Below are 23606 nucleotides of genomic sequence, written 5' to 3'. Positions count from 1 at the left end.
TTAAAAAATTACTTATTTGTTTAGGAGGGGGAAACACCATACAGAACTGAAGACATAAGAAACAACCACGTGAGAAAGATATAAAGCAAAGGATACAGTTAAACGATAAGTGAAATGAATGACATTCAAATGAAGTTTTACTACAGCAATGGATGGACCACAGTTTGACAGGACTATTAATTTCAATGGGTCTGGTCTGAGAATTAGAATTGGATACAACTCAGTATATATAATATACAAAAAAAGTACAACGTCCCGAGCAATGTGTGCAGTTCAACATTATCTTACATTTTGTGGTGCCAAACTATATGATAAAGAGGCTACCCTTGTCCATAAAATGACCAGTAAGTTGCCTACTTTCCCTTACTCTGTATCTTTATAATTTGTACTACTCGCCACCAATCCTCTAATGTAGGTGGTTTAGAGGATTATAACTATTTGATAATAGTAATAATGGATAATGTTATTACTGTTAATTGTATTTATTGGCCACTTCCCACTCCACAAAAAAGTGAAACTCAAAGCAACTTGTAACCGCCCCCCCCCCAAAAAAAACACACACATTAAAAACATGGGTAAAAGAACCTAAAATACAATACACACATATATACCCAATCCATCTCAAACCCATCTAACTAGAAGATAAGCAAAAAATGAAGAGCCAAAGGGCTGGATGAGGAAGAATGTTTTTGCCTGGTGCCTGCAAATGAACACTGATGGAGCCAGGTGTGCCTTCTTGGAGGGAGTACTCCATAAACATATATATATTCACTTCTTCTAATACATGCTGCACTGTCATTTAAGTTTAACATGTTTTTAGCTAGCTGTCATTTTCTGATTATTTTTTTTAAATGGCCCTTACTTGTCACATTGTTTTTACTGTATTATTCTTTATTATATTTATTGTTATAATCATTGATCACTTTTTTAGACCACGTATATTAATTGCATTTTGTCGTTTGTCAGCTTGGGCATTTTACAAGGAAAAGCAGGGTGCGAGTTTAGCAAAACAAACAAAGCAGTTCTGCAAGACAAGGAGCCACAGCTGAGAAACCCCCCCCCCACACCCCAATCTGAGATTTCCAATCCAAAGAGACAGTTGCCTGGGGTACAGTCCCATGTGGCTGGCAAGCCGCATGATGCACAAATTTTGGCTGGGTCTTCCCCCCCACAGATGTCATGTTCCCTCCTGTACAGGATTGCGCAAGAAGGAAGTGGCTCCCATGCAACAACAAGGTACACGTGAGAGGTGGGGGAGAAGAAAGACCCCCACCACAAAGAAGAACCTTTCCTGATCATCTTAACAGATGAGTGATCTCAATGTGTAAAGATTAGCATAGGACATAACTCAAAAGGTGGTTCTCCTGCACATAAACTACCAAAACCATTACAGCAGGGGTAGGAACTTTTTTGGGGACTTGGGGGGCACCCTGTCATCTGGGCAAACTCCAGGGGTACTCGTCGGTGGTGGGTGGGGACAGCTGCAAGAGAGCCATGGAGGGCTGTGTTTGCCTCCCAAGCCTGTGGTACCCCATCCTTGCACGAGAAGAGGCGCAAGAGCACAAATCAGAATTTTAATTCCTTTCCAAGAGGCAATCCCAGTGGATTGTGTACAAGGCAGCCCCTAACATAGCCCCTCTAGAAGAGAAATTATAGTTCCAAATCAGATCAATGCGGACAATTCACATATTATCCCAGCAGGGTGACCGGAAGCTAAGTCAGGCATACGGGAGTTCATCTGTGTGATTTGGACGTGCTTAGATCCATCCCCAAACACAGATCCTCAAATGAATGAACATTAGACAGACAAGCTAGATAGATGCTTTCTTCCTATGGTAAGGGATTCAACAATTCTGTACTGTTTCAATCACATGGAGTTTGCTTTTTCTTTTCTTTTCTTTTGAATTTCACAACAAGGGTATTGGGTCATTGAGGGTACAATTAAAATGTGATTTATTTATGCCACTTAGATGCTGCCCAATAATAAAAGTCCTCTGGGCAGATTACAAATGAATGAAAGGGGAAAACCTACATGCTCAGATTATGTGGAGTTGTTGAGTATGTGCAGAAGAGAAGAGCTGTAGCCCAGTGGTAGAGAATCTGCTTTGCATGCAGAAGGGCTCTAGATCAAACCCTGGCCGTTTCAGATAAGACTGAGAATGACCCTTTTGAAATTCTAGAGAGCTCCTGCCAGTCGGTGTAGTTACAGAGCTGAATAGGTATATTGCAGCTTCCTAGCGTATACAATGATCCTGAATACTGTGAGCTCTCACACTTAGCACCACGATAGCTATATTATTGGATTCTGCAATTAAGAATATATTTTGGTATTATTTTCACTCATAATTCAAGATGATTAGAAAGGGATACCAGCAAGGCATTGCCAATTTATGTTTCAACATACGTTCTTTATAGATCAGATATCATTTATCTGTGTATCCTCTATAGCATCTGCGTAGTAAAAAGTATAATCCAATATGCCCCATTTTCTGTGGAATACACATCAAGTAACTTTTTGTAAGGAGCATGCAAGATAGTGTACATGTTTTGCACAAATATATCTCTTCTTTTAGGCATCAGATTTAATCAGACAACTGTTGATAATTTTGCCCCATTCAAAATATTTTAGCGGGGAGTAGCACAAATCAAAAGCACCACATATATTTTAGAATACTTTGCACAAGTATTTGGGCCTTTTGTTTGGGCTTTGCTGGTCACGGAGTTAGTGGCCTCAGATCTTACTCTAAGACATAAAGACCTTAAAATTTTACCCTGGCTGCTTTTGTTGATGCTCCCACATAGCTTAGCTATTATTGAGAGATATGATCACATGGGGAGTGCTGGGCTCATGGGCCTTGATCCACTGATATGGCATCCTGTAGCTCATGAACAAGCAGTTTCCATGTGTCCAGGGTCCATGTGAAGGGCCCCATAAATATCAGAGCCCAGACTGAATGGGGCTGTGTATCTATTAGGTTCCAGTTATCAAGCCCAAAGTCTTAGGCAGATATCCAGAAGCTTTCAGATATATCCTGCACCAGTTTTGTGTTTTCCCTCCATGTACAAAATCCAAGGATCCGTGTCATTTATAGCAGAATATGTTGCTTTCATAGTAATAATAATAATAATAATAATAATCCCATACTGCTCAGCTATCAGAAAAACCTGTCAGTAGGAGTAAAATCATAAGCATAAGATACTTTTCATAATGACAAAGCTCTTAAGGTTCTAAATAAGGCAAATAATCCTATCATGCTTAAAGTCTGATTCAGCCCCATAGTATACAGAGTGCAAACTATGACACAATTGGTTCAGAAGCAACAGCTGCAGTGCTGCTAGTTTCTGTTGGGTAGGATTGCCATATTTTAAAGAGCAAAAAAAAAGGACATTATGATGGCCATTCAAAGCAAATAAATACAATTTATCTTGAATTTTACCTTCTACTTTTCTATGCCGCTCAGAGAGATCTCAGAATGTGCAAAAATGCTTTTAACTGTATGCTTTCAAAGTTCACCTATGAGCCACATGTTCAAGGTGTGGGATAATGATGATTTAAATAAATGAACCGATTCAATGCTATTCCTGGCATTAAGAGACCCAGATAATGTGATTTAAACCCGCCCCTCACCCCCCCAACCCCCTGTTAATTCAGAATTGTATGGAAGTATTTAGGAGATCCAGTTTATCACTATAGCAAAATAAATTATTGCAAATGCCAAAGCTACATGGTCTTCTAGTTAGCAGACACTATTTGCTTAAATATGTACAAGGGCAAAGCAGCACCAATTAATTTTAGTTTTGTTCCGTTGCTGAATCATTTGTGGATCTATCCTGTCACTTAGTACTTCTCATATGACATCGAGATGGCCAGAATTAAAATTGACAGATAAATAATACATAAGCAAACTTGATTAGCTTCTTTATTAAAACCATTTTAAATTAGAGGAGGCGCTAGAAGACAATGCAGCTTGTACACTGGTTTCCCATGAGCTGCTGAATGGTCTGGTGTGATAAATTTGCATAGTCTGAAGCACACAAAGAGCTGATTAACTGAAACCCCTACAATGCTCCTGGAAGCAGCTATTGTAAAACAATAACCATAGGAACTTTACAAAATACACATAGCTGAATGACTCAAGAGCTTCAGAAAAATGTGTTTAGGATATATACTATTTGGAAACAGAATTGGGAGATTTTTATTCTGTGCCATAAAATGCTAAACTACCGTAATTTGGGAGAAGGGAGGAGAGGGGGGAAATTGGGGGGGGGGGAGATTTACTGAAAAGGGTCAGAAGGTTACCTGTTTGTTATTTGAGTTAAAATGCTTACTTGACACTCAGAACAGCAAGTTAAGCAGTGGTTTTTAAAAAAAAGTTACGAAAGTTGGGAGTCTTGTATGGACATGCTTCAAGTGGAAAGGGGGGGGGAAAGGGGGGATAATTATGTGCTTCGTTTTAATTCAATACAATTTTGTAATGCTTTCAGTGCTGTGATCCAAGGGATGAGATGGGTTAAGACAGTGGTGGCCAAACTTGGCCCTCCAGCTGTTTTGGGACTACAACTCCCATCATCCCTGGCCACTGGTCCTGTTAGCTAGGGATGATGGGAGTTGTAGTCCCAAAACAGCTGGACTGCCAAGTTTGGCCACCACTGGTTAAGAGATTCAACAAGATGGAACCAGATGTTATGGTTAAAACAACCTGTCCCCCAACTCTGAGTTCCACTAAGGCATCAATGGCCGTTTCTCTTCAACCAGAGCTAATCCACATGGTGCTCCCCAGTTGTCGCACTGCAACTCCCATCACTCCGACTGCTGGGCAGGGCTAATGAGTGGAAGCCCAACATCTGGATGGCACCATGTGGGCTACCCGGGTCTAAAATATATTGCTACTACTCCAGATTATTTAGAACTTAATGAATTGACTCCCATTTTCACAAGGAATCTTAAAGCTCCAAAACTGCATGGAGTTATACAAGACGCTTGTGTGTGGCAAAAGTGACAAGAATAGAAAAAGAAAAACAATGAATTCACTTATGCTTAGAAACTATGAGCAATGCTTCCTGCCCACCCACCCCCAGCCCTCAAAACTTCCTTCTGTATATTTGCGCAATTAACTCATTGCTGGGTTTTGTTTTTCCCCCCAAAGCAGTCCAAGGCCTCTTCACTGGAGCTTCATGTATGATTTTAATTCTTTCTACTAGAATTATGTATTTGTCTTCCAATGGATTAACTTGAGTTCTGCCTTTAATAGCATTTTAATTGCAGTTTTATTGCGCTTTTAGACTGCAATCCTATACATACTTCCCTAGAAAAGTCCCATTGAATTCACTGGGGCTTACTTCTGAGCAGACATACATAGGATTCCTCAGTTAATTGGATTGGCTTATGTAAGCTGATTTAGAAGCCTGCTGGCTGAAAAGCAGGACAAAAATAGACTAAGAAAGATACTTCATGTGGTCCTCAGGCCACCATATATTTTTAAAGGAATATGTCTACCATCCTGGGTTTGAGTTTGTCAGACCTGTGCTTTTAATAGTATACACTAATTAAATAATACCAGAGAAGAAAAAGGCTGTAAGAGGTACTGGATATTGTGAATAATGTATCTTTATTCTGCACTACAGTGAACACGCACTATCTCAATGCTTAGGGCCACAGAACTTTGTTTTCCTAAAGATAGCATTTATGAATTTGAAGTCATTTCCTTGTCTTTAGTGGCATTTTAGTGCAAATACTTCAAGAAATGTTTAAGCCTTTATCTGGGATCTTTAGCTATTAAAACAGCTTCTGTTTGCCATTTCAATCCTCCTTGCTTAAATACAGTTCTTCCACTTCAGGAATACTGCTCAGCATTGCTGCTTAGCTCTGTGATCTGCAGGACCATTGTTGGAGGTGTTAATCCTTTTTCACATGAGAGACTGCAAAACCTTCTTTCAGAGAAGTGATATATTGCTTTTTCACATCAAAGGAGCCTAACTTTCCCCCTTCACTGGGACTTTTACAGAAGCAAGAGGAAATCTGGAAATATAATGATCTGGTGAATATAGAAGTCAGAACTTCTGTGTTCTCCCAGCCCTCTGTGGAATCAAGAACTGATTTCAGTTTTTGTGAATTTGAAAAAAAAGAAGCATGGCTGCTAAATCATTCCTTTTGTTTGAGCTCAATCAAAAGATATCTGGTGGAAGTCAAGCTACTGATATAACAACAGGAATATTATCTCAAATGGGTTTACGTTTCTCTGTTTGGCACTCCAAAAGAATGCAAGGATGTTCCTTGCAAAATTTCAAGTATCCCCTAAACTGCACCCTTTACAGAAGGGTAAAAATGAGAAGCACCAACAAAGTGCATCATTACTGAATAGAGTGTGGTTTTACGTCTGCTTATCCACAACTTTCAGAAGATACAGAATTCTGAATTATTATTGAAGCAACGTTTTGTTTTTTAAAAAATGACTTTGGGGCAGTATTTTCCCCAGCTTCCTCCTTTCAGTAAATACATTTTCCATTCTGTTTTGTCAACTGCAGAAATGTGGGTGCTGCAGAAGATTCTGGGGCACCTCACAGCATACACTCAGCTCCCAGGGGGCACTGACTGAGGCTCTGAATGTACTCGATATTGTCTCATGCTGCACAGAGCAAGAGAAGATTGTGAGTGGTATGTTTTCAAAAGGGTCTCATAAAACAAGGAGGAACCAATACTGAGCCTATCTGATACGGACAACTGTACCCTTCTCTTGCAAGAAGATATCTTTTTTAGGTTAGACATTATGGGGTGGGTTCAGGGGAACAGTCATGCAGACTAAGCAATGGAATAAAGTTCCAAGGTATGCTATGGCATCTCCTGCACTGAAAAATTTGAAGAAGAAAGGCTTGACGGGCATTTGTTGGGAGTTGTTTCCAACAGCAGAACTGCGGCTTGGAAAGTGGTCAGGCATCTAGCAAGCTCCAGCTCCGCGTTTTCCTATGATTAACATAATTAGGCACGGTATGCAAAGCAGTCAAGCATACCATTCCGAGTGCACTGAAAACAATGCATATATTTTGTAGAGCACTTGGGGAAATTAATAAGTCTGAATGCCTTACGCAGGAGATGTCCTTATCAAGAAACTTCACCTGGGGGGTTCCTATTGGTTTCCCCCTAGATTCTCTGAAAAGCAGGTCTGCTACCTTAATTTTGCTGCAGAGTTGCTAAGGGAAGAGGTAGACACTGAGGCCTTATCAGCAATGCATCTGAGCAAGTGGTTTGTTTATAGGTAACAACCTCATTTTCACACTGTGATTGATGCCTGATAACAGAAAGCAAATGAGGCGCTTATGTGACAATATTCCTAACTTTATTTATTTATTTATTTATTGTTTGTTTGTTTCATTTACAACCTGCCATTCCTTCCCAAAGCTAAAGTTGACTCACATGATACTGGTCACTACCTTCCAAGATGTTATTGTCACAATCGCTCTGTGAGGTAGGTTAGGCAGAAAGATGGTGACTGGTCCAAGGACACCCACTGAGCTCCACAGCATTAAAGATGCATTATCTTTCAAAAAAGATAGCTGGCAGCTTCTGCTTATAAAAATTCCAGGCATGCTCCAAAAGGCAACCCCATCAAGGTCTTGGCAATATTAGAATTTATTCAATTGCCCAAGCTGTTGAAAGGCAGGTTTTTCATCAGCTAAATATTCTTTAATAAAAAGTTAAAAGATATAGTGAGTTTTACACAATTGAGAATTATAAGTAAGGGGTCTAAATTCAGTTAGCATCAGTCCGTCACTGCAAATGAACTCTGCATGTTGTACCATCTTTTAGCCGAGTGGCCCTGCAGTGACCAGAGTGGGATGAAATACCACCTAAGGTCTGGACAGCAGATTGGAAGTGCTGAAACTCTCCTAATCCTCATAGGCAGAGCTGGCTAGAAGCATCGTGAACATCATGAAGGGATAGTCAATTGCTTTATTTCAATCTCCTGCTACTGCTGCTTGCCACACACCCATAAAGTAAACCAAAAGGCAGCACAATGGGGGTTGCACTCAGCTCTGTTGTTCTTTAAAGTCCAGTAACCCTTTTAAAGTTTCAACAGTGATAAGTAAGATTGCAATTCCATCTCCACTTGGATACAGTGGTTCCTCGGGTTACATACACTGCAGGTTACATACGCTTCAGGTTACAGACTCTGCTAACCCAGAAATAGTGCTTCAGGTTAAGAACTTTGCTTCAGGATAAGAACAGAAATCGTACTCCAGCGGCGTGGGGGCAGCAGGAGGCCCCATTAGCTAAAGTGGTGCTTTCAGGTTAAGTACAGTTTCAGGTTAAGTACAGACCTCAGGAACAAATTAAGTACTTAACCCGAGGTACCGCTGTATATGCATTCACACACACACACGTACATGCACAAAGACAAAGAGATTTGAATATTTTGGCCAATTGTGTGCAGAATTGTTATTTCAAAACAGAGCAATTTCCATTCTTTGTTAGCATTGTTATATTCTATATTTTACAGTATTAGGCAGTATTAGACACATTTTTAGTAACATGAGCATATGTACTTATGAATAGCTGACAGCAGCATATATGTATATACAAATTTTATGCAGATACCCCCATATGCTACAAAATAAGCAATGCATATTGCATTATTTCAAGGACAGCAAATTTAAAAAATTAAACATAACAATGTATATACCTTTTTGCCCATGGCGACTGCTAAATTTGTCTCCAATTTCTGGCCGCCTTGTTTGCCTCAGCAATATTTTGATCAAAAATGCATCCTCAGCATTTGAAGATATCATGACTTTTTCAATGTAGGAATCAGTTGCACCTTTGTAACTAACGATTAGGAGAGAAAACACATATTTCATTTCTCAGAAATAAAGCCACATTGTTTGTTGGACATCAGGTTGCAAGTTTTAAGCTCAGACAGCAAATGTACTTTTTAATACTAAAACTACTGCTAAAACGCATTTGGAATTAAATTATAAGGAAAGGAATGACAGACACCTTTCTGTCCCTGATTTAAAAATGATACCACTGTGCTTGAATATTAAAAAAGAACACTAACAGATAAATAAAGAATAGGTTGCAGCCCAGCCCTTCCACGATAAGTGAAAATTATAATAGATATGACTTTTACCTGAACAACTTCTGCATTTATTGTTACATGAGTTTTGGATGTTCTCTTCAAATAATATACAACTCTACAATTCTGTGATTCTATATATTTGAGGTATACAGCATGTTCCAGAATGGAGCTAGTTTTCTTTCAGAATAAAAGTGGCCAGCTTAAGCACTTTAACAGCATGATTAATGGAATGTGTACTTCAGCCTACAGTTATTCTACACTGCACAACCTGGAAAACTAAGTTCACTGTCTGTGATCCAATGAAGTTCCTGACCTGGTCTCCCTGCCTTCTGCTGCTCAGCCTTATGAACTATCCACTCTTCCTCCCCCCCCCCCTCTGGCTTTTAGAAATAAAGTATGATGGTGTGACATACGTTACGGGCACATCTTTATATTGTGGTTGCTGCGGGATGCTGCTGCCTTCCAGAGGCGTCTGGGTCACAGTTGGCATTGACTTGTTCACAAGCACCTGCTTGTTTTCTACCTTTTCACCTGTAAGGATGTAGGAAGAAGAAAACAGGTTGTGCTTTTTTAATGCATCAAGTTGATCAAAATTATGAAGTACAGTGGTACCTCTGGTTACGTACTTAATTCGTTCCGGAGGTCCGTTCTTAACCTGAAACTGTTCTTAACCTGAAGCACCACTTTAGCTAATGGGGCCTCCCACCGCCGCAGCGCGATTTCTGTTCTCATTCTGAAGCAAAGTCCTTAACCCACGTAATATTTCTGAGTTAGCGGATTCTGTAACCTGAAGCGTATGTAACCCGAGGCACCACTGTATTTAAAAAAGTTTTCAAGTAAAGAAAAAATTGGCAGTGAACAGACTACTGAGTCTTATTATTCTAAGTGGACAGTTTTAAAAAGCTAACAATAAGCTTATTATTATTATTTATTGCACTTATCTGTTAATATTACATGAAATGTCTCAAAAAGACATACAGTTGTAAAAGAACATCAAATACAAAATTTTAAATAACATAAAACCCCCATCAATGACTGAAAGTGCTCATCCTGCACTTTGTTACAAAAGGACAGTCATGTTCCACCCCACTAAAGGATGAACACATAGTATTATTTACTAAAAGTGATCATTTTAATGACAATGCCTACTCCATCATACTAAAAGATGAACACCAATACAGGCTAAAGTTTCATCATATCATCTGATCCCAATTAATAGGGCTGGCACAAAACATTTTGGCACCTGAGGAAGACCCCCAAATGGTGCCCCCTCCCCATCAGGGAAGAAGGGATGAAGGAAGATCTACATCAGGAACAAGGGGGGGAGGGGAGAAAGATTGTCATCAGGATATTCTGCACCTGTGACTCCTACCGCCTGAGGCAGTCACCTCACCTTGCCTCATAGGTGGGCCAACCCCACCAATTAAGAACCAAATGCCAGGACAAACAAGAACTTATTTGTCTTGCACAAAGTTTTCACTTTGTTTAGCTATACTCCATCTTAAAACTCAACTTCGAGAAAGCATGCATTATAATTTCATCTACTTTCTGTTACATTGAATGCTTCCCCACTATTATTAATCCCTCAGCCCTTCATATTTACTCTGTTACTTTGATGGAATGCCACAGGGCATGGGGCTGCCGTGTTCTGTAATGTACCTAGCACACTTGCACAAAATGATAGTTTCTTAAAATACACAAAACATCACTTTATACCTGGAGAGCAAATACCATCAGCATCTAGAATTTCATGGCGCCAGATTGGCTTGTGTGTAGCTGCATCCAGCATGGGTCCCATCACCTTGTCAAATGTCTGATTTGTGTAACGCTTCAGAGTACACTTGGCATTCTTGTACACGAGACACCTTCCAAAACCTCAGAGAAAGCAAACAAATTGATCAAAATTCATACCATGAGAGTTAGATAGTTAAATGACTATTACGTTGCAAGTTCACAATCTACCTCTACAGTACAGAAATGAGCCCTCTGAAAAGTTACTTATAACAGTGCTTCTCAAGCTATCTGATGTGGTAGACCGGCAATTCCCATCCCAAGGTACCAGGGCCTGGTACCTATTGAGTCCCTGAAGCATCCCACCCAACCTGGGCTGTGGTGGAGTCACTGGGGTTTGGCAGCTGGTGGCTTGTGAACTGGCACTGGTCCGTGGACCACCACTTTGAGTAGCACTGATTTATAAGATAATGCAACTAAAAATATATTTCCCGGACACCTTTATAAGTGTAGGGCTGTGATCCTACTAGAGAGGGCCTGAAAAAATAGATATGGAAAAAATTGGTGTGGGAAGTAGGTCTCCTGCCCAATTTTTCTGGTTCCCCTCCTAAGCTTTCATATATCTAGATCCTATGTGTAATTGCAAGTATAGGATCAGGCTGCACCAATTTTGGCATGGACCTCTGCAGGCTACAAAAGCCGGCATTTATTTATTTATTTATTAAATTTATATCCTCCTCTTTCTCTGTGAAGAGCCAAGGGCAGCAAAGATAAAACAACACAATTAAAAATAAAACAAAATAACACATTTAAAACATTGTAAAACAATTAAAAACGTCTCTAACAAGTACTATGAAAATGCGATGGGCCTTATGATGCAATAAAATTGTTAGTTTTAAAGCTTCAGAGATTGCTAATATGGCTACTCTTGTTAAAACGGTGAGTTCAAAGTGGCCAGAAACTTTCAATAGTTTTAATAAAGGCCTCAAAGTATTTTTTTAAAAGAAGTATCACCTGTAGTTTGCCCTTCTAAAAATATCAGTCAATGATACTGATAACTTTTACTTGTAAGAAATAAAAGTTAGAGCTAAACATACAAATGCACTGAGTTTACTTCCTTAGCCCTAACTGACTAAAACACATACATATTTCTAAACACAAGTAGAATGCCTTTGAATAAACTTTGGATTGAAAACCCAAAAATAGCTGTAAGTTATGCTTGACGTATCTACATTATTCAGTGATACGGAGTAATTCTGAACAGTCTTTGATTTCTCCCCAATGTTAGCAGTCTGCAAGAAGGAAAACATTCTGCTTTAAATCATGTCTGCCATTGTTTTAGAAAAAAAGAATAAATTAAGTGTGCAGACATTAATGCCAAAGATACATGTCTAGGAATACGAGTATGGCTGCCTGGCAACTAGCAAGGAGGGGTGCAAAGGCTGGGGAAAGTGTGCTAGGATGTATCAGCACAAGCTGGCAGGAAAGTTTTGTGGCCACGCAAAATAAATGTTAGGCATTTCTCAAGGGAGATGGCACTTTGAAAACGATTGTTAGCACAACACTAAAACCAGATCATCCAGACAAGCTTCATCAAAGTGAAGACAGCAGGATACATTCACACACACACACACACACACACACACACACACACACCAACCTCCGGCAAAATTTAGTACGTTCCTTTTGGTCAGATGCCAGCTCCGCTAAAGGATATATGACACTGCAATTGTACGCATTAAAAAGCACTGGTTTAGAGAGCTTGCTTCCTTTTCAAAAAGTGCTCTGGTTTAGGATTAAGTATAGAGTTTTGCTAGGCAATTTTATACTGCCTTTTCCCATTTCGTTTGCTGTAACACAGTGGCTGCAGTTAGGTGTAGTGGTAAACGATGGTTTATTGTTATGGGAAGAAGTCAAACTATGGTAATAGCTTAGCCCTAAACCATAATTTGATTTAATTTGACCATAATTTCAAATGTACAGGCCAATTGGGTTCAGAGATGCCTGCTTGCATTTGTTTTCAATCAGCTCAGCATTCCCAGTTTTATCTTGCAGGGGCTTCTGAAATCAGATGGCCATAACTACGATTTTCTGGTTCAGGAATCACACCAAACCATAGCTTTTACAAACCACGGGTTTAAAAATGTATGACAGGTCACAAACCATGGCTTGTCCAGTGAAATATTACCCTAAATCTGGGGTAGCCAATGTTCTGCCCTCCAGTACTTTTTGGACCCCAGCCCCAATCAGCCTCAGACAGCGTGGCCAATAGTCAGAGATGATGGGATTTGTAGTTCAGCAAAATGTCTGAAGGATACCACAATGGCTACCCTCTCCACTGAACTGTAGTTAAATTTATTTACCATGTTTGAATGAATTGGGCTGAAGAAAGAAACATAACACTCAATAATAATAATAATAATAATAATAATAATAATAATAATAATAATAATTATTATTATTATTATTATTATTATTATTATTATTTATACCCCGCCCATCTGGCTGGGTTTCCCCGGCCACTCTGGGCAGCTTCCAACAAAACACTAAAATACAATAAATCCACTGATAATGGCAGAGCATTATGAGGTCCTTCTTACCTCTGTCTAAAGAAGCTTTGTTTAACACAAGAGCATCTTCAATGTCATAACCACTGTAACTCATCACAGCAACTGTGGCATTCTGTCCAGCCGGCAATTTCTCAAAATCTATGAGTTCTATGGTTTTTGTTTTAACCATTGGTCTCTGGGGATATGCCAACAGATACATAAGAGTATCTATTCTGTTTCTCTGATTATATCCAATGGTACCTGCAATTAAAAAAAGATGATAATAATAATAATAATAATAATAATAATAATAATAACAATAATAATTCATTTATACACTGACTTTTTTGCTGTAAGGACTCAAGGTAGCCTACAAATAAAAACAAGAATTGCTAAAAACATTTTGAAAACAATAATAAAAGCAAACAATAGTAAAAGCAAACTAGAATTAAAACTATAAACATACAGAACATATGTTTAAAACATACAAATAAATGCAATAAAAACAGCACAGCACCAGCCCTTTCACTAAAAGCAGACAGTTTCCTCAAAGCCTGTTGGAACAAGGGCTTCGAGGGAGCCAATCTAGCTTCTCCAGGGAGGAAGTTCCAGAGTCTGGGAGTAGCCACTAAGAAGGCTCTGTCCTGCATCCCCACCAAGCATTCTTGTGAGGGTGGTGGGACCAAGAGGTAGGCCTCCCCTGAAGATCTCAAAACCCAGATGGGCTCGTATGAGGGAATACAGTCTTTCAGATAGCTTGGACCCAAGTCATGCTGGGCAATTATCATCAGCAAAATAGCTTGGATGATTCTTGAAAACACTGTTTTTTACAATACCAACTACTAGTAAGTGGTATGGAAAAGTCATCAGAAAAAGCTGCAAGTACCAGGCTCTATAATTTGTCTGATAGTGCTTTCAAATAAGAGACTCTAAAGAGTGCTCCATATAGCACTTCTTCAATCTACCTTCAACTAAGTCTCATCTGTCCTCCTCCTCTGTCTATGTATGCAGCATTTATAGAAGAATCCAGCAAAGTGGCATACATATCATATGAACAGCAATATATATACATGGTTTTAAAGGGACTGTCGTTCATATTTGTAGACCCATAGGCATTAATGGACTTAAATTAGTCATGTTCATTAATATCAGTTTGGGCCCACTTCAAGTATGACTAGTATTGGAGACAGTGGGTCTAATCCCTAATGGATCTATGGATCTATGCTGAGTAGAACTTAGTTGAATAAAACTCACAGTCATAGTGCCAATAAGCAAATGTTATTATTAAAACTGTGGAAGACAGGAGTGCCTGGCGTGCTCTGGTCCATGGGGTCATGAAGAGTCAGGCACGACTAAACAACAACAACATAATAAGACTATCCATCTAAACAACTTTATATTAAAAAAAAAAACCCAACCACCCTGGGTTCACCATTGCCTCAGTGTTTCTTTCAACCTCACTAACCAAATGAAATTTTACAATACATGACTTTTCTTTCTCCCTCTTCTCTCCTTTTAAAAGAATAACATCATAAAGACCTAAACCTAAATCAAGAAATGCTTGGACAACATGGCTGTACGGTGGTACCTCGGGTCAAGTACTTAATTCGTTCCGGAGGTCCGTACTTAACCTGAAACTGTTCTTAACCTGAAGCACAACTTTAGCTAATGGGGCCTCCTGCTGCCACCGCACCGCTGGAGCACGATTTCTGTTCTCATCCTGAAGCAAAGTTCTTAACCTGAAGCAATATTTCTGGGTTAGCGGAGTCTGTAACCTGAAGCGTATGTAACCTGAAGCATATGTAACCCGAGGTACCACTGTATCTCCAAAGGCCTGAGCGCATCAGTCTACTTTCGTCAACATTTATTTACCTCAAGGTATCACCTGTCAGCCCTTGTTACCCACCCTAGAGCTAGGCTGCAAAAGCCACTATAAAGTCTATTTCTTTATCAAGAACTGGGCTTGCAGCAACCTAGTTAGAAACAGAGCAGCTATTTCAGTGGATTAGCCATGGGGCAAGGCATAATGGCTGCAATCCAGAGCTGTGCCTGTAAAAGTTTCCCTTTTCAGAGACATGAATGGTGAGTGCATTCCTGAGGTTCCATAAAACCTTTAGATAGCAATCAGTGTATGAACATCGCTCCCTGAAAAGGCCAACCTTTCCTGTATGTTTGGAACTTTACTAATGAACAAGGCACAGAGAGCTAGATCCAGACACATTCCCATTGATTTCAATACGTTTATTCTAAGCATGACTAAGTTTGGATCTAACCCTCAAATATTTTTAATAAGCAGAACAATTCATCACCAATATTTTAAATAGCAACATGTATCTTTCTTAAATATGAACATATTTGACAGCTGCATGGGAAGCTAATATGCTAGTTAACTAGTCTAGGTACCTATTCCATTTGAGCTTTTGGAAGTACAGTGGTACCTTGGGTTACATACGCTTCAGGTTACATACGCTTCAGGTTACAGACTCCTCTAACCCAGAAATAGTGCTTCAGGTTAAGAACTTTGCTTCAGGATGAGAACAGAGATCGTGCCCTGGCAGCGCGGCAGCAGCAGGAGGCCCCATTAGTTAACGTGGTGCTTCAGGTTAAGAACAGTTTCAGGTTAAGAACGGATCTCCGGAACAAATTAAGTACTTAACCCGAGGTACCACTGTATGTATTCTTCCCACTCCTCCATAAACAGAGGAAAGAATGCTAAAGTATAAGTTTGTGTTTTTAACACAATTCAAGAAACACTGATTTGTGTAAACCATAGTTATGAATCCTCATCTGATATCCTGCTTTGCTAAACTATGGTTTGCACAAATTAGTTTTCTGTAATAAGACAAAATAGGAAACAGCAGTTTGTTACAAACCATAAATGGCAGGTTAACATTTCCTCTCTTTGTGTGGGAAAGCAGAGAGGAAGGGAAGGGTGGTGTGTGAGTTGCAAACACTGGCTGCAGCATGTTCTTGTAACAACAAACCATAGTTTGCTGTGACATCTTATGTTTTTAGCTTGTTCTGTTCTATCTGTGTAAGCTACCTTTAGTCCTGGACTAGGGAAAAGATGGGATATAAATAAATATATACTCCTCCTGCTGCTGCTGCTGCTACTGAATGTATTATTTATATGGATAATTTATCTCTTTGAGTTCCTTTTAATATTATATAGCTGGGATCCAATAGCCTTGCACATCCAAGCATTTCCACATGTGCACTAAAGCTTCCTCCAATTATGTTCTACTGAAACAACGCACACCGCATGAGACAAGAGACTTGAAGGTCCTCCAGAATTTGGAGCAGCTTCTCCATAACCTCTAAAGTTCTGCTGCATAAATAGAAGCTACTCAAGAGTCCCTGTCATCATTCATCCAGAGACTGCCTGGAGGAATATGATACTATTACATTGATGAAGCCCAGCATGGTGTCACCCTGCTCAGTGCCTGGACGCAACACCACCTGGGAGCCTCAGATCAGCTGCATTCTAAGCGTCTTGAAGGATAAGCGTTATAAGTAAAATGCTTAAATAGTCTTGCAACAGCTCACCCAAGCCTATAACCTAAAACCATATTTTTCGCTATTGAGTATGCCCACTATACTTTCCAAAATACATCTATAGCACCTGCATATTATGGGACACACCCATTTCCCTCACTTGAATGACTGCTAAGCCCAAGGATGCAATTTTTGCAAGCAATGAAAGCATTTCAGTGATCAGAATGGGGCAAGGCTGAGCAATGGGTCCTTTCTTCTCAGCAGGAAGCTAAAATGCTATCTCAATAATCCCAAGCTCTTGACAGCCCAGGAAGTGACTAAATGGACTTGAACATGGATCTCCTCCAGGACAATACAAAGACAGTTAGTGGCAGCAGGGGGTGGGCAAAGACGACTATAGAGAGGGCTGGGGTGATTTTTTTTTAAAGGGCAAACGTATCTGATGCGATGAATCACTGCAGACAGACTCAAAACAGTCAGTTTATGAGACTCAGCACAAAATTTCCTCCGTGCTGATATTACTTAGCAAATATCCTAGCAAATCTAGGAGGACTTGGGAGAGAATTGCAACTATGACCACATAGGGTGTTTTTTCCCCTGGTGGGAGGGAGGACACTCCATAGGTTTTTCGCAAATGTTCCGCACACAATGCTAAAACTCAATTTAAACAAATCTGTAATATGCCAACTTTAGAAATGCAGTTTTGTCTCCCTGCTCTTTCTTCAGAGTCAGGTGCTTTGCAATAGCAGACAGAAACAAAGCCTTTAAAAAATATATATTACTAAAGATATTCAGCAGCTTTTGTGTTCCCAGCGTCAGCAGTAACGTCAGAGGATTGTATCCAAGGAGCTAAATGTGCAAGACCCAGGGTCAAAGCAGCTGAATACACCAACCTCAGAAAACACAGACAATGAATTGCAAATGACACTGAAAACAAAACGAGAAAAAAAGACCTTCACACAGAAAACTACAAAAGAACTCTACAGATACTGAATTGGCTTTCTGTACACACTGATCCTGCTTAACTGTGTGTGGTAACTAACCAAACCTTCTGAGGCTAATAGTCCTAAAATAGAGTCCCCGGGGCAGGGGCGGGGAGGATCACAGTAAAAAAGAGAGGCAAAAATAAAATAAAAAGTACGCATATATATAAATTTTTTCCTCCATTTTTTTATTTCTGCCAGAAGAAGTGACAGAGAAGGAACACGATTCAGTTTAAAAATTTATTCAGGGAAATGTGATTTCCAGAAATAACACATACATAATAGTAAAGTATTAATAGTAAATATTTTAAACACAACTTGGTGTTAACTTTTCAAGAGTAAGTCTTAATAACTGAACATGAGATAGTAAGAACACAACTCTCTGGCACTGCTTGCAACTGAAACTGCTCCAGATAAATTTTTCAAGGACAGTGTCCAAGAGTGGGGATGGGATGAGATGGGATGGGAGAGATTTATTCACAAAGATTTTTTTTTTGGGGGGGGGGGAATGACCCAGTTTAAAGCTGTATGATACAATGCAAATTGGTAAGCCCAGGAAGTGCTAAGTTTATTTTAATGAAGGCTTGAAAGTTTGTTTGTGTGTGTGTGTTTGTGTGTTATCATAAATGAGCAAACATATGATACAGGGGTCAACATGCGCACAATGCACACATGCACTGCCCCATTCATTTCAATGGAAAGAGCAAGTTTTGTGTCCACAGGTTCTACAGACTGGGGAGGTGGATTTGCACCCCTGGAATTACCATGCTCATTTAACGAAATAATAGTGATTGCTAGATTGAGACAAAATATCTTTTTTGGAAGGCGATATTGTATTCCTGCATTGACTTATGAACTGCATAACTAGCACACTCTAATATGAACTACTGGCAGGCGGGTTTGTTTGTTTTTGTGAACCTTATACACTACTTTATATGTATTTGTAATAAATAACTAATGGGGAAAGGTTTAGCCAGCGAGCAAAAGATGGCAAAACATTTGTGAAATAGGACAGCGATGCATTACTATTTGAAATTTAGCATATATGATAATCTGCTGCTTTTCCACAGTTGTAGTTTGGTATTATGTGTCTTTGCTCAAAGGTATCATCCACTGAACTCAGATCTGTAAATGTACTTAAGATTTCAATGCTCGTATTATTTGTTACCACATTAAGAAGCCACTGATAACGAGTGCATTCCAGCTTTTCCCAGAAAGGGAAAATTCATTGTAACTACATTTCCATATCTAGATCTTGTTGTTAAAGAACTAGCAATTAATACTGAAAGGTTACACACATTAGTGATTGACAGGAAATCTCCATGTTCTCTGTCAGTCTTTGTGTGCAGTTTTTATTTTTATTTTAGGAAAATATATAGAGCACAGAACGCTGCAGTGCAAGGTGACATAAAGACACTTGCTAGCTCTCCAGCAACACTGAAAAAGCAGGTACAGTAACTTTCATACTAGCAATGCTGTTTTAAGCATCTTTAAAAACAAATTTGAATCTCACATTCCACTATGGAAAAATTGGCTTATCATCAATGGTTTTAAAATAATTTAATACTATAGAGCTTGCATAACAAAGCAACTACTCAGATGGGAGGCACAGATCTTACCCATAGCTTGCTTCCCCATAGCACACTGGTAAGTGTTTCTTGGAGACTGGTTATGGTGAGGGTAAGGAATGAGGCCAGCACACACGCCAAGAAGAGTAAAAGGTTCAATCTCCAGGTGTGTTGTCTCTCTTTTAAGCGGAGGTGGGAGGAAGGGGAGAGAAACAAAAAGATCATGAGTATGTCGTTACGTTTCGGCTCCCAAATGCTGAAAACCTGGAAGTAAATGCTCCAGTTTTTGAACATTTTTCAGAACCTGAATTTCCAATGCAGCTTCCGCTTGAGTGCAAGAAGCTCTCGCAACCAAGCCTTGGTTGTCAAACGTTTCGGAAGTCAAACGGTCTTCCGGAACGGATTACGTTCGACAACCAAGGTTTGACTGTATTGACAAACAAGAAGGCTCAAATATGTATTTCAGGGCTTTCATGAACCAGGGAAATAATGGAAAAGTCACACAGACAGCGAAGAAGAGAATGGCAAATATAAGTGCTGCATCCACTCCATACATCTGAAGCAGTAGTATTCCACTTTAGCGGTGGTGGGAACCCTGGGGACAGCAGCTTGTCAAGTGTCCAGGGAATTGTAGCTCTGTGACAAAACAGTATCATCATGGTGTGACTGCGACCATGCATTCTAAATCACACAAAACGTTCCTCTATTGCATTTTACAAGTCAGTAATCTAGTGATGCCTTATAGGCTGGAAGCTCCAGGGTGTACAAGAAATCCCCCACCCACTCCAAGGGTTTCCATAGTGGGAAAATGTAAAGAGAGATGCCGCCCTGGGACCTTTGGATGAAGGGATGCATAGAAATTAAATAAATAATAACAATATAATATGACTGATCTAAATGGGGAAGCACGCTTGTTCAAGAACCCTGTGAGTGCATTCCTAGTTCCATCAGGTATACAAATGAAAGGCAACATAAATATCCCTGAGGAGCATTTTTCATAAATATAGCATACTTTATCTCAGATATCTGCATATATATGCATCATTCCCTGCTTTCTCACTCCTGTAGGCCACTCAACACAACATGAGGAACTCCTTCCTATGCCACTACCAGCTTTACCACACAAATTTCTTAACGCAGAACACTTACTTTGTGATTGTATGTTCATACAGTGCAATGTTGCAGTCATTTTCCTCGTTCACATCCAAATATTCAACCAGACTTTCGTGTAAAAAGTCTTCAAAATTCCTGAAGGCAGAGCATGAATGTGTAAAAATAACTTACAAATTCCACATTAAGCCTGCGTTATCGCATCTATTTTAAAAAGTGAATGGCCAATTTGTGTAGAAACTGAACTGTTACTACTGTGAACTAAATTCTTCTGAAAACCGGCTTGTATACTATCATGAAATGAAAGTGGGGTTTGAGCCTGCCTGATACAGGGTCAGAGCGTTGGTCTCAATAGCTCAGCATTTTCTACACCAGGGAGGGGAAGCCTGTGGCCCTCCGCATGTCACTGGACTCCAAGTCCCATCAACCTGAGCCAGCATGACCAATGGTCAGAGATGATGCAGTAGCTGAAAAATATTTGGAGGGACAGGTTCCCCATCCCTGGTCCAAACTGACAGAAGCATCTTCTTTTCTAATTGCTACAGGATCATACTGTGATTTATCCTAATTTCTGCATAGCTATACCTTGACAAGGAGACAAGCATACTGCATCTTGCCCAGTTCCTTACCTATAACCTTGTGCAAGTTCTTCCATGTGCTTGCCTGTAACTGCAGGTTTTTGCTTCTTTACAATGATGTAAGGCCTGCATTAGGGGAAAGGAAGAGAGTTAAGCAACACGTTGCATATTGGTTTATAAATCCTTCAGGAGCCTCAAAAGCTGTAGATCCAAACAGTTTTCACTTTTCTCAATCCTCTCCTTAATCAGGGACCATTTTTTAATTTTAGATGAAGGTTTCCGTTCATCATAACAAGTCCTTGTACAGTGTTCCTTCTAACGGAACAGTATTATTTAAGCTTGCTGATGAGTATCGCAAAATTCATTAAGCTTATATATAAAAGGACGAGCCGAGTCAAGTTTATTATACCATGCAGGAGACCTAAACACCAAAACAAATACAGCAGCTAATGCAATAACTAAGAAACATTAACAAGGGAATAGGAGGGGTATTATATATAATACATTGATCAGCGAATATAACATTCCGTTGATATCACCTACCTAAGTCCAACTCCACGCTGGAGAACAAAAGTATTTAAAAAATTGCTATTTGGCACATAGCTTTTAAGCAGGAATGATTTTTCTAAAAGGCTTCTACCAGAACCACCACACAGAAACACTGATACAAAGAATGGCATGCACAATCAAAACGTCAAGGGCTGTTTCTGTTTGGACAAGACGCTCTCGCAGCGTGCAGTAAATAACTGCAATATACTTGGGAATTCCACTCCAAGAGTCCATGCTAATAGTTCAGAGGCTAATTAGCACTTTTAAATGTTGAAGTGGATATCGGAACCACTGCAAAAGGATTACAAGGGAGTTGGGAAAAGCCACAGGAAAACTTACAAAACCTATTAGTCACCCAGTGGCCCAGTTCAGACAGTTGTTCAAGGCTTCATAAAACATGGTTTGCAAAGCTGGGAATGAGCACTAGGACTTAGCAGTCCTCCTTCTCTCCTCCATCTAGTACTTGCTGGCTTAGGGTTGTAAATCTTGACTTAAAATTAAGCCAGAGTTTCCTGTTATGTCCGAACTAAATTAAATATCAGTCAGCTGGTTAACTTTGTTAACGCTGGCTTATTTTATTGGTTTAACAACTGCCGTTAAAAATAGATTTTTCCCGTTTGGGCCGAATGAGGAACTCTGCTATAATTCCAAGCTCAGATCTTCAAAATGAAGCTGGCATGTGATGGCAGGAGATGAGCTCATTTCTGCCTTAAAGCCTTTAACAATCATCCAAACTGGTCCACTATCAAATACACTGGTGCTGCCTTTTATTGCTGAAACATGCATCCATCATGCTGGACCTTCTGGACGAAAAAGGGTTGTTTAGCAGTCACCTTGTCGAGTGAGTTTATACAAAACCTGTTCCTGAGAATGAGCTGAACGAACATGAAACTGCAGTTGCAGTCATTCAGGGAAACTATATTTCAAGTTCCTTACCGGCATAATCGTCCCCCATCGGAGGAAATATACACACATCTGTCGGTAAGATTTGTAGAGATTGAAACAAACTCGTTGATATAACCAGCTCTGCGCATTAGCCGAAATGTGTAGACAAGCTTCTGATGGTCTCGGATGACCCCGAGGATGTTGCCTGTTCAATAAAGCAATTATGTTAAGCATTCTCATCTCCATTACCCGCTATTGCACAACTCTGCCACCTTTCAGACAGAAGGGGCCAACCATGGCTCTCCATGGTTGTGAACAGCCTATGTTGCTGCCAATCCTGCTCAATCCCAATTTTTCCTAGGACTTCAGAATCCATGGATCTGACAGCTGCAGTGCTATCATTTGTAAACCACATAGAAGTTTCATTTGCAATGAAGTGGCATACAAACTCTGTCAAACAAAATAAAATTTTAATCTTCCACCTATACTTCTAAGCTAAACGACCCAGAAAATTTCAGAAGTGTCATACCGTTAAGGAAAACAAGGAACACATTTGGATAGGAAAGTTCTTCTCCACACAAAAGGTTTACATCTTCTACTCCTAGGTTACCAGCTAATTTAATTATAGGACCATCTTCCATATCAGTCGTAATGTGAGTCATGAGTGCTAGGTTTTTAACCAAGCCACAGGCCTGAAAGGAAAAGAAATAATAATGAAAAAATATACACACAGTTAATTCATATAAAATTATTTTATTTATAGCCAAATAACCAGAAAAAGACAGCTCAACTGCCTTATGTAACGAGAAGTGGATTTCCTTAACTCAAAACTGACCAATGACAAACTGAGTTTAAGGAGTTGACTGGTCATTAAGAAAGTGACGTAATTGCCTTAACCTTAATCCAACAGAAAATCTGGAGCCGATTACAGAAACTTGTTAGTCAGAAGCAACCAAGGAATAAAGCACAATTGATAGAAGCAATCATACAATCTTAGTTTCACATGATAACACTGGATGAACTAAAATCCTTGGTTCACTTCACGGGATGCAGTTTTTAGGGCTGTGATTGCGGCAAAAGGTTT

General features: G+C 39.7%; 1 protein-coding gene across 1 annotated transcript in view; it reads right to left on the bottom strand.

Annotated features, from left to right (window-relative positions):
• POLR3B (RNA polymerase III subunit B) overlaps nucleotides 1-23606 on the bottom strand; it is a 60777-nt gene that overhangs the window by 14801 nt on the left and 22370 nt on the right. The window contains exons 15-23 of the mRNA XM_083700046.1: nucleotides 23052-23214; nucleotides 22574-22727; nucleotides 21140-21214; nucleotides 20550-20648; nucleotides 19452-19579; nucleotides 13406-13615; nucleotides 10791-10949; nucleotides 9488-9605; nucleotides 8679-8821 (exon numbers count right to left, since the gene is read on the bottom strand). Coding sequence (XP_083556172.1) covers nucleotides 8679-8821; nucleotides 9488-9605; nucleotides 10791-10949; nucleotides 13406-13615; nucleotides 19452-19579; nucleotides 20550-20648; nucleotides 21140-21214; nucleotides 22574-22727; nucleotides 23052-23214 — 1249 coding nt within the window. The remainder of the gene's footprint in view (nucleotides 1-8678; nucleotides 8822-9487; nucleotides 9606-10790; nucleotides 10950-13405; nucleotides 13616-19451; nucleotides 19580-20549; nucleotides 20649-21139; nucleotides 21215-22573; nucleotides 22728-23051; nucleotides 23215-23606) is intronic.

This window comes from Podarcis gaigeae, assembly GCF_964106915.1.
Source record: "Podarcis gaigeae genome assembly, chromosome: 10".
Classification (NCBI taxonomy): domain Eukaryota; kingdom Metazoa; phylum Chordata; class Lepidosauria; order Squamata; family Lacertidae; genus Podarcis; species Podarcis gaigeae.
This window is presented reverse-complemented; position numbering and strand designations above follow the sequence as displayed.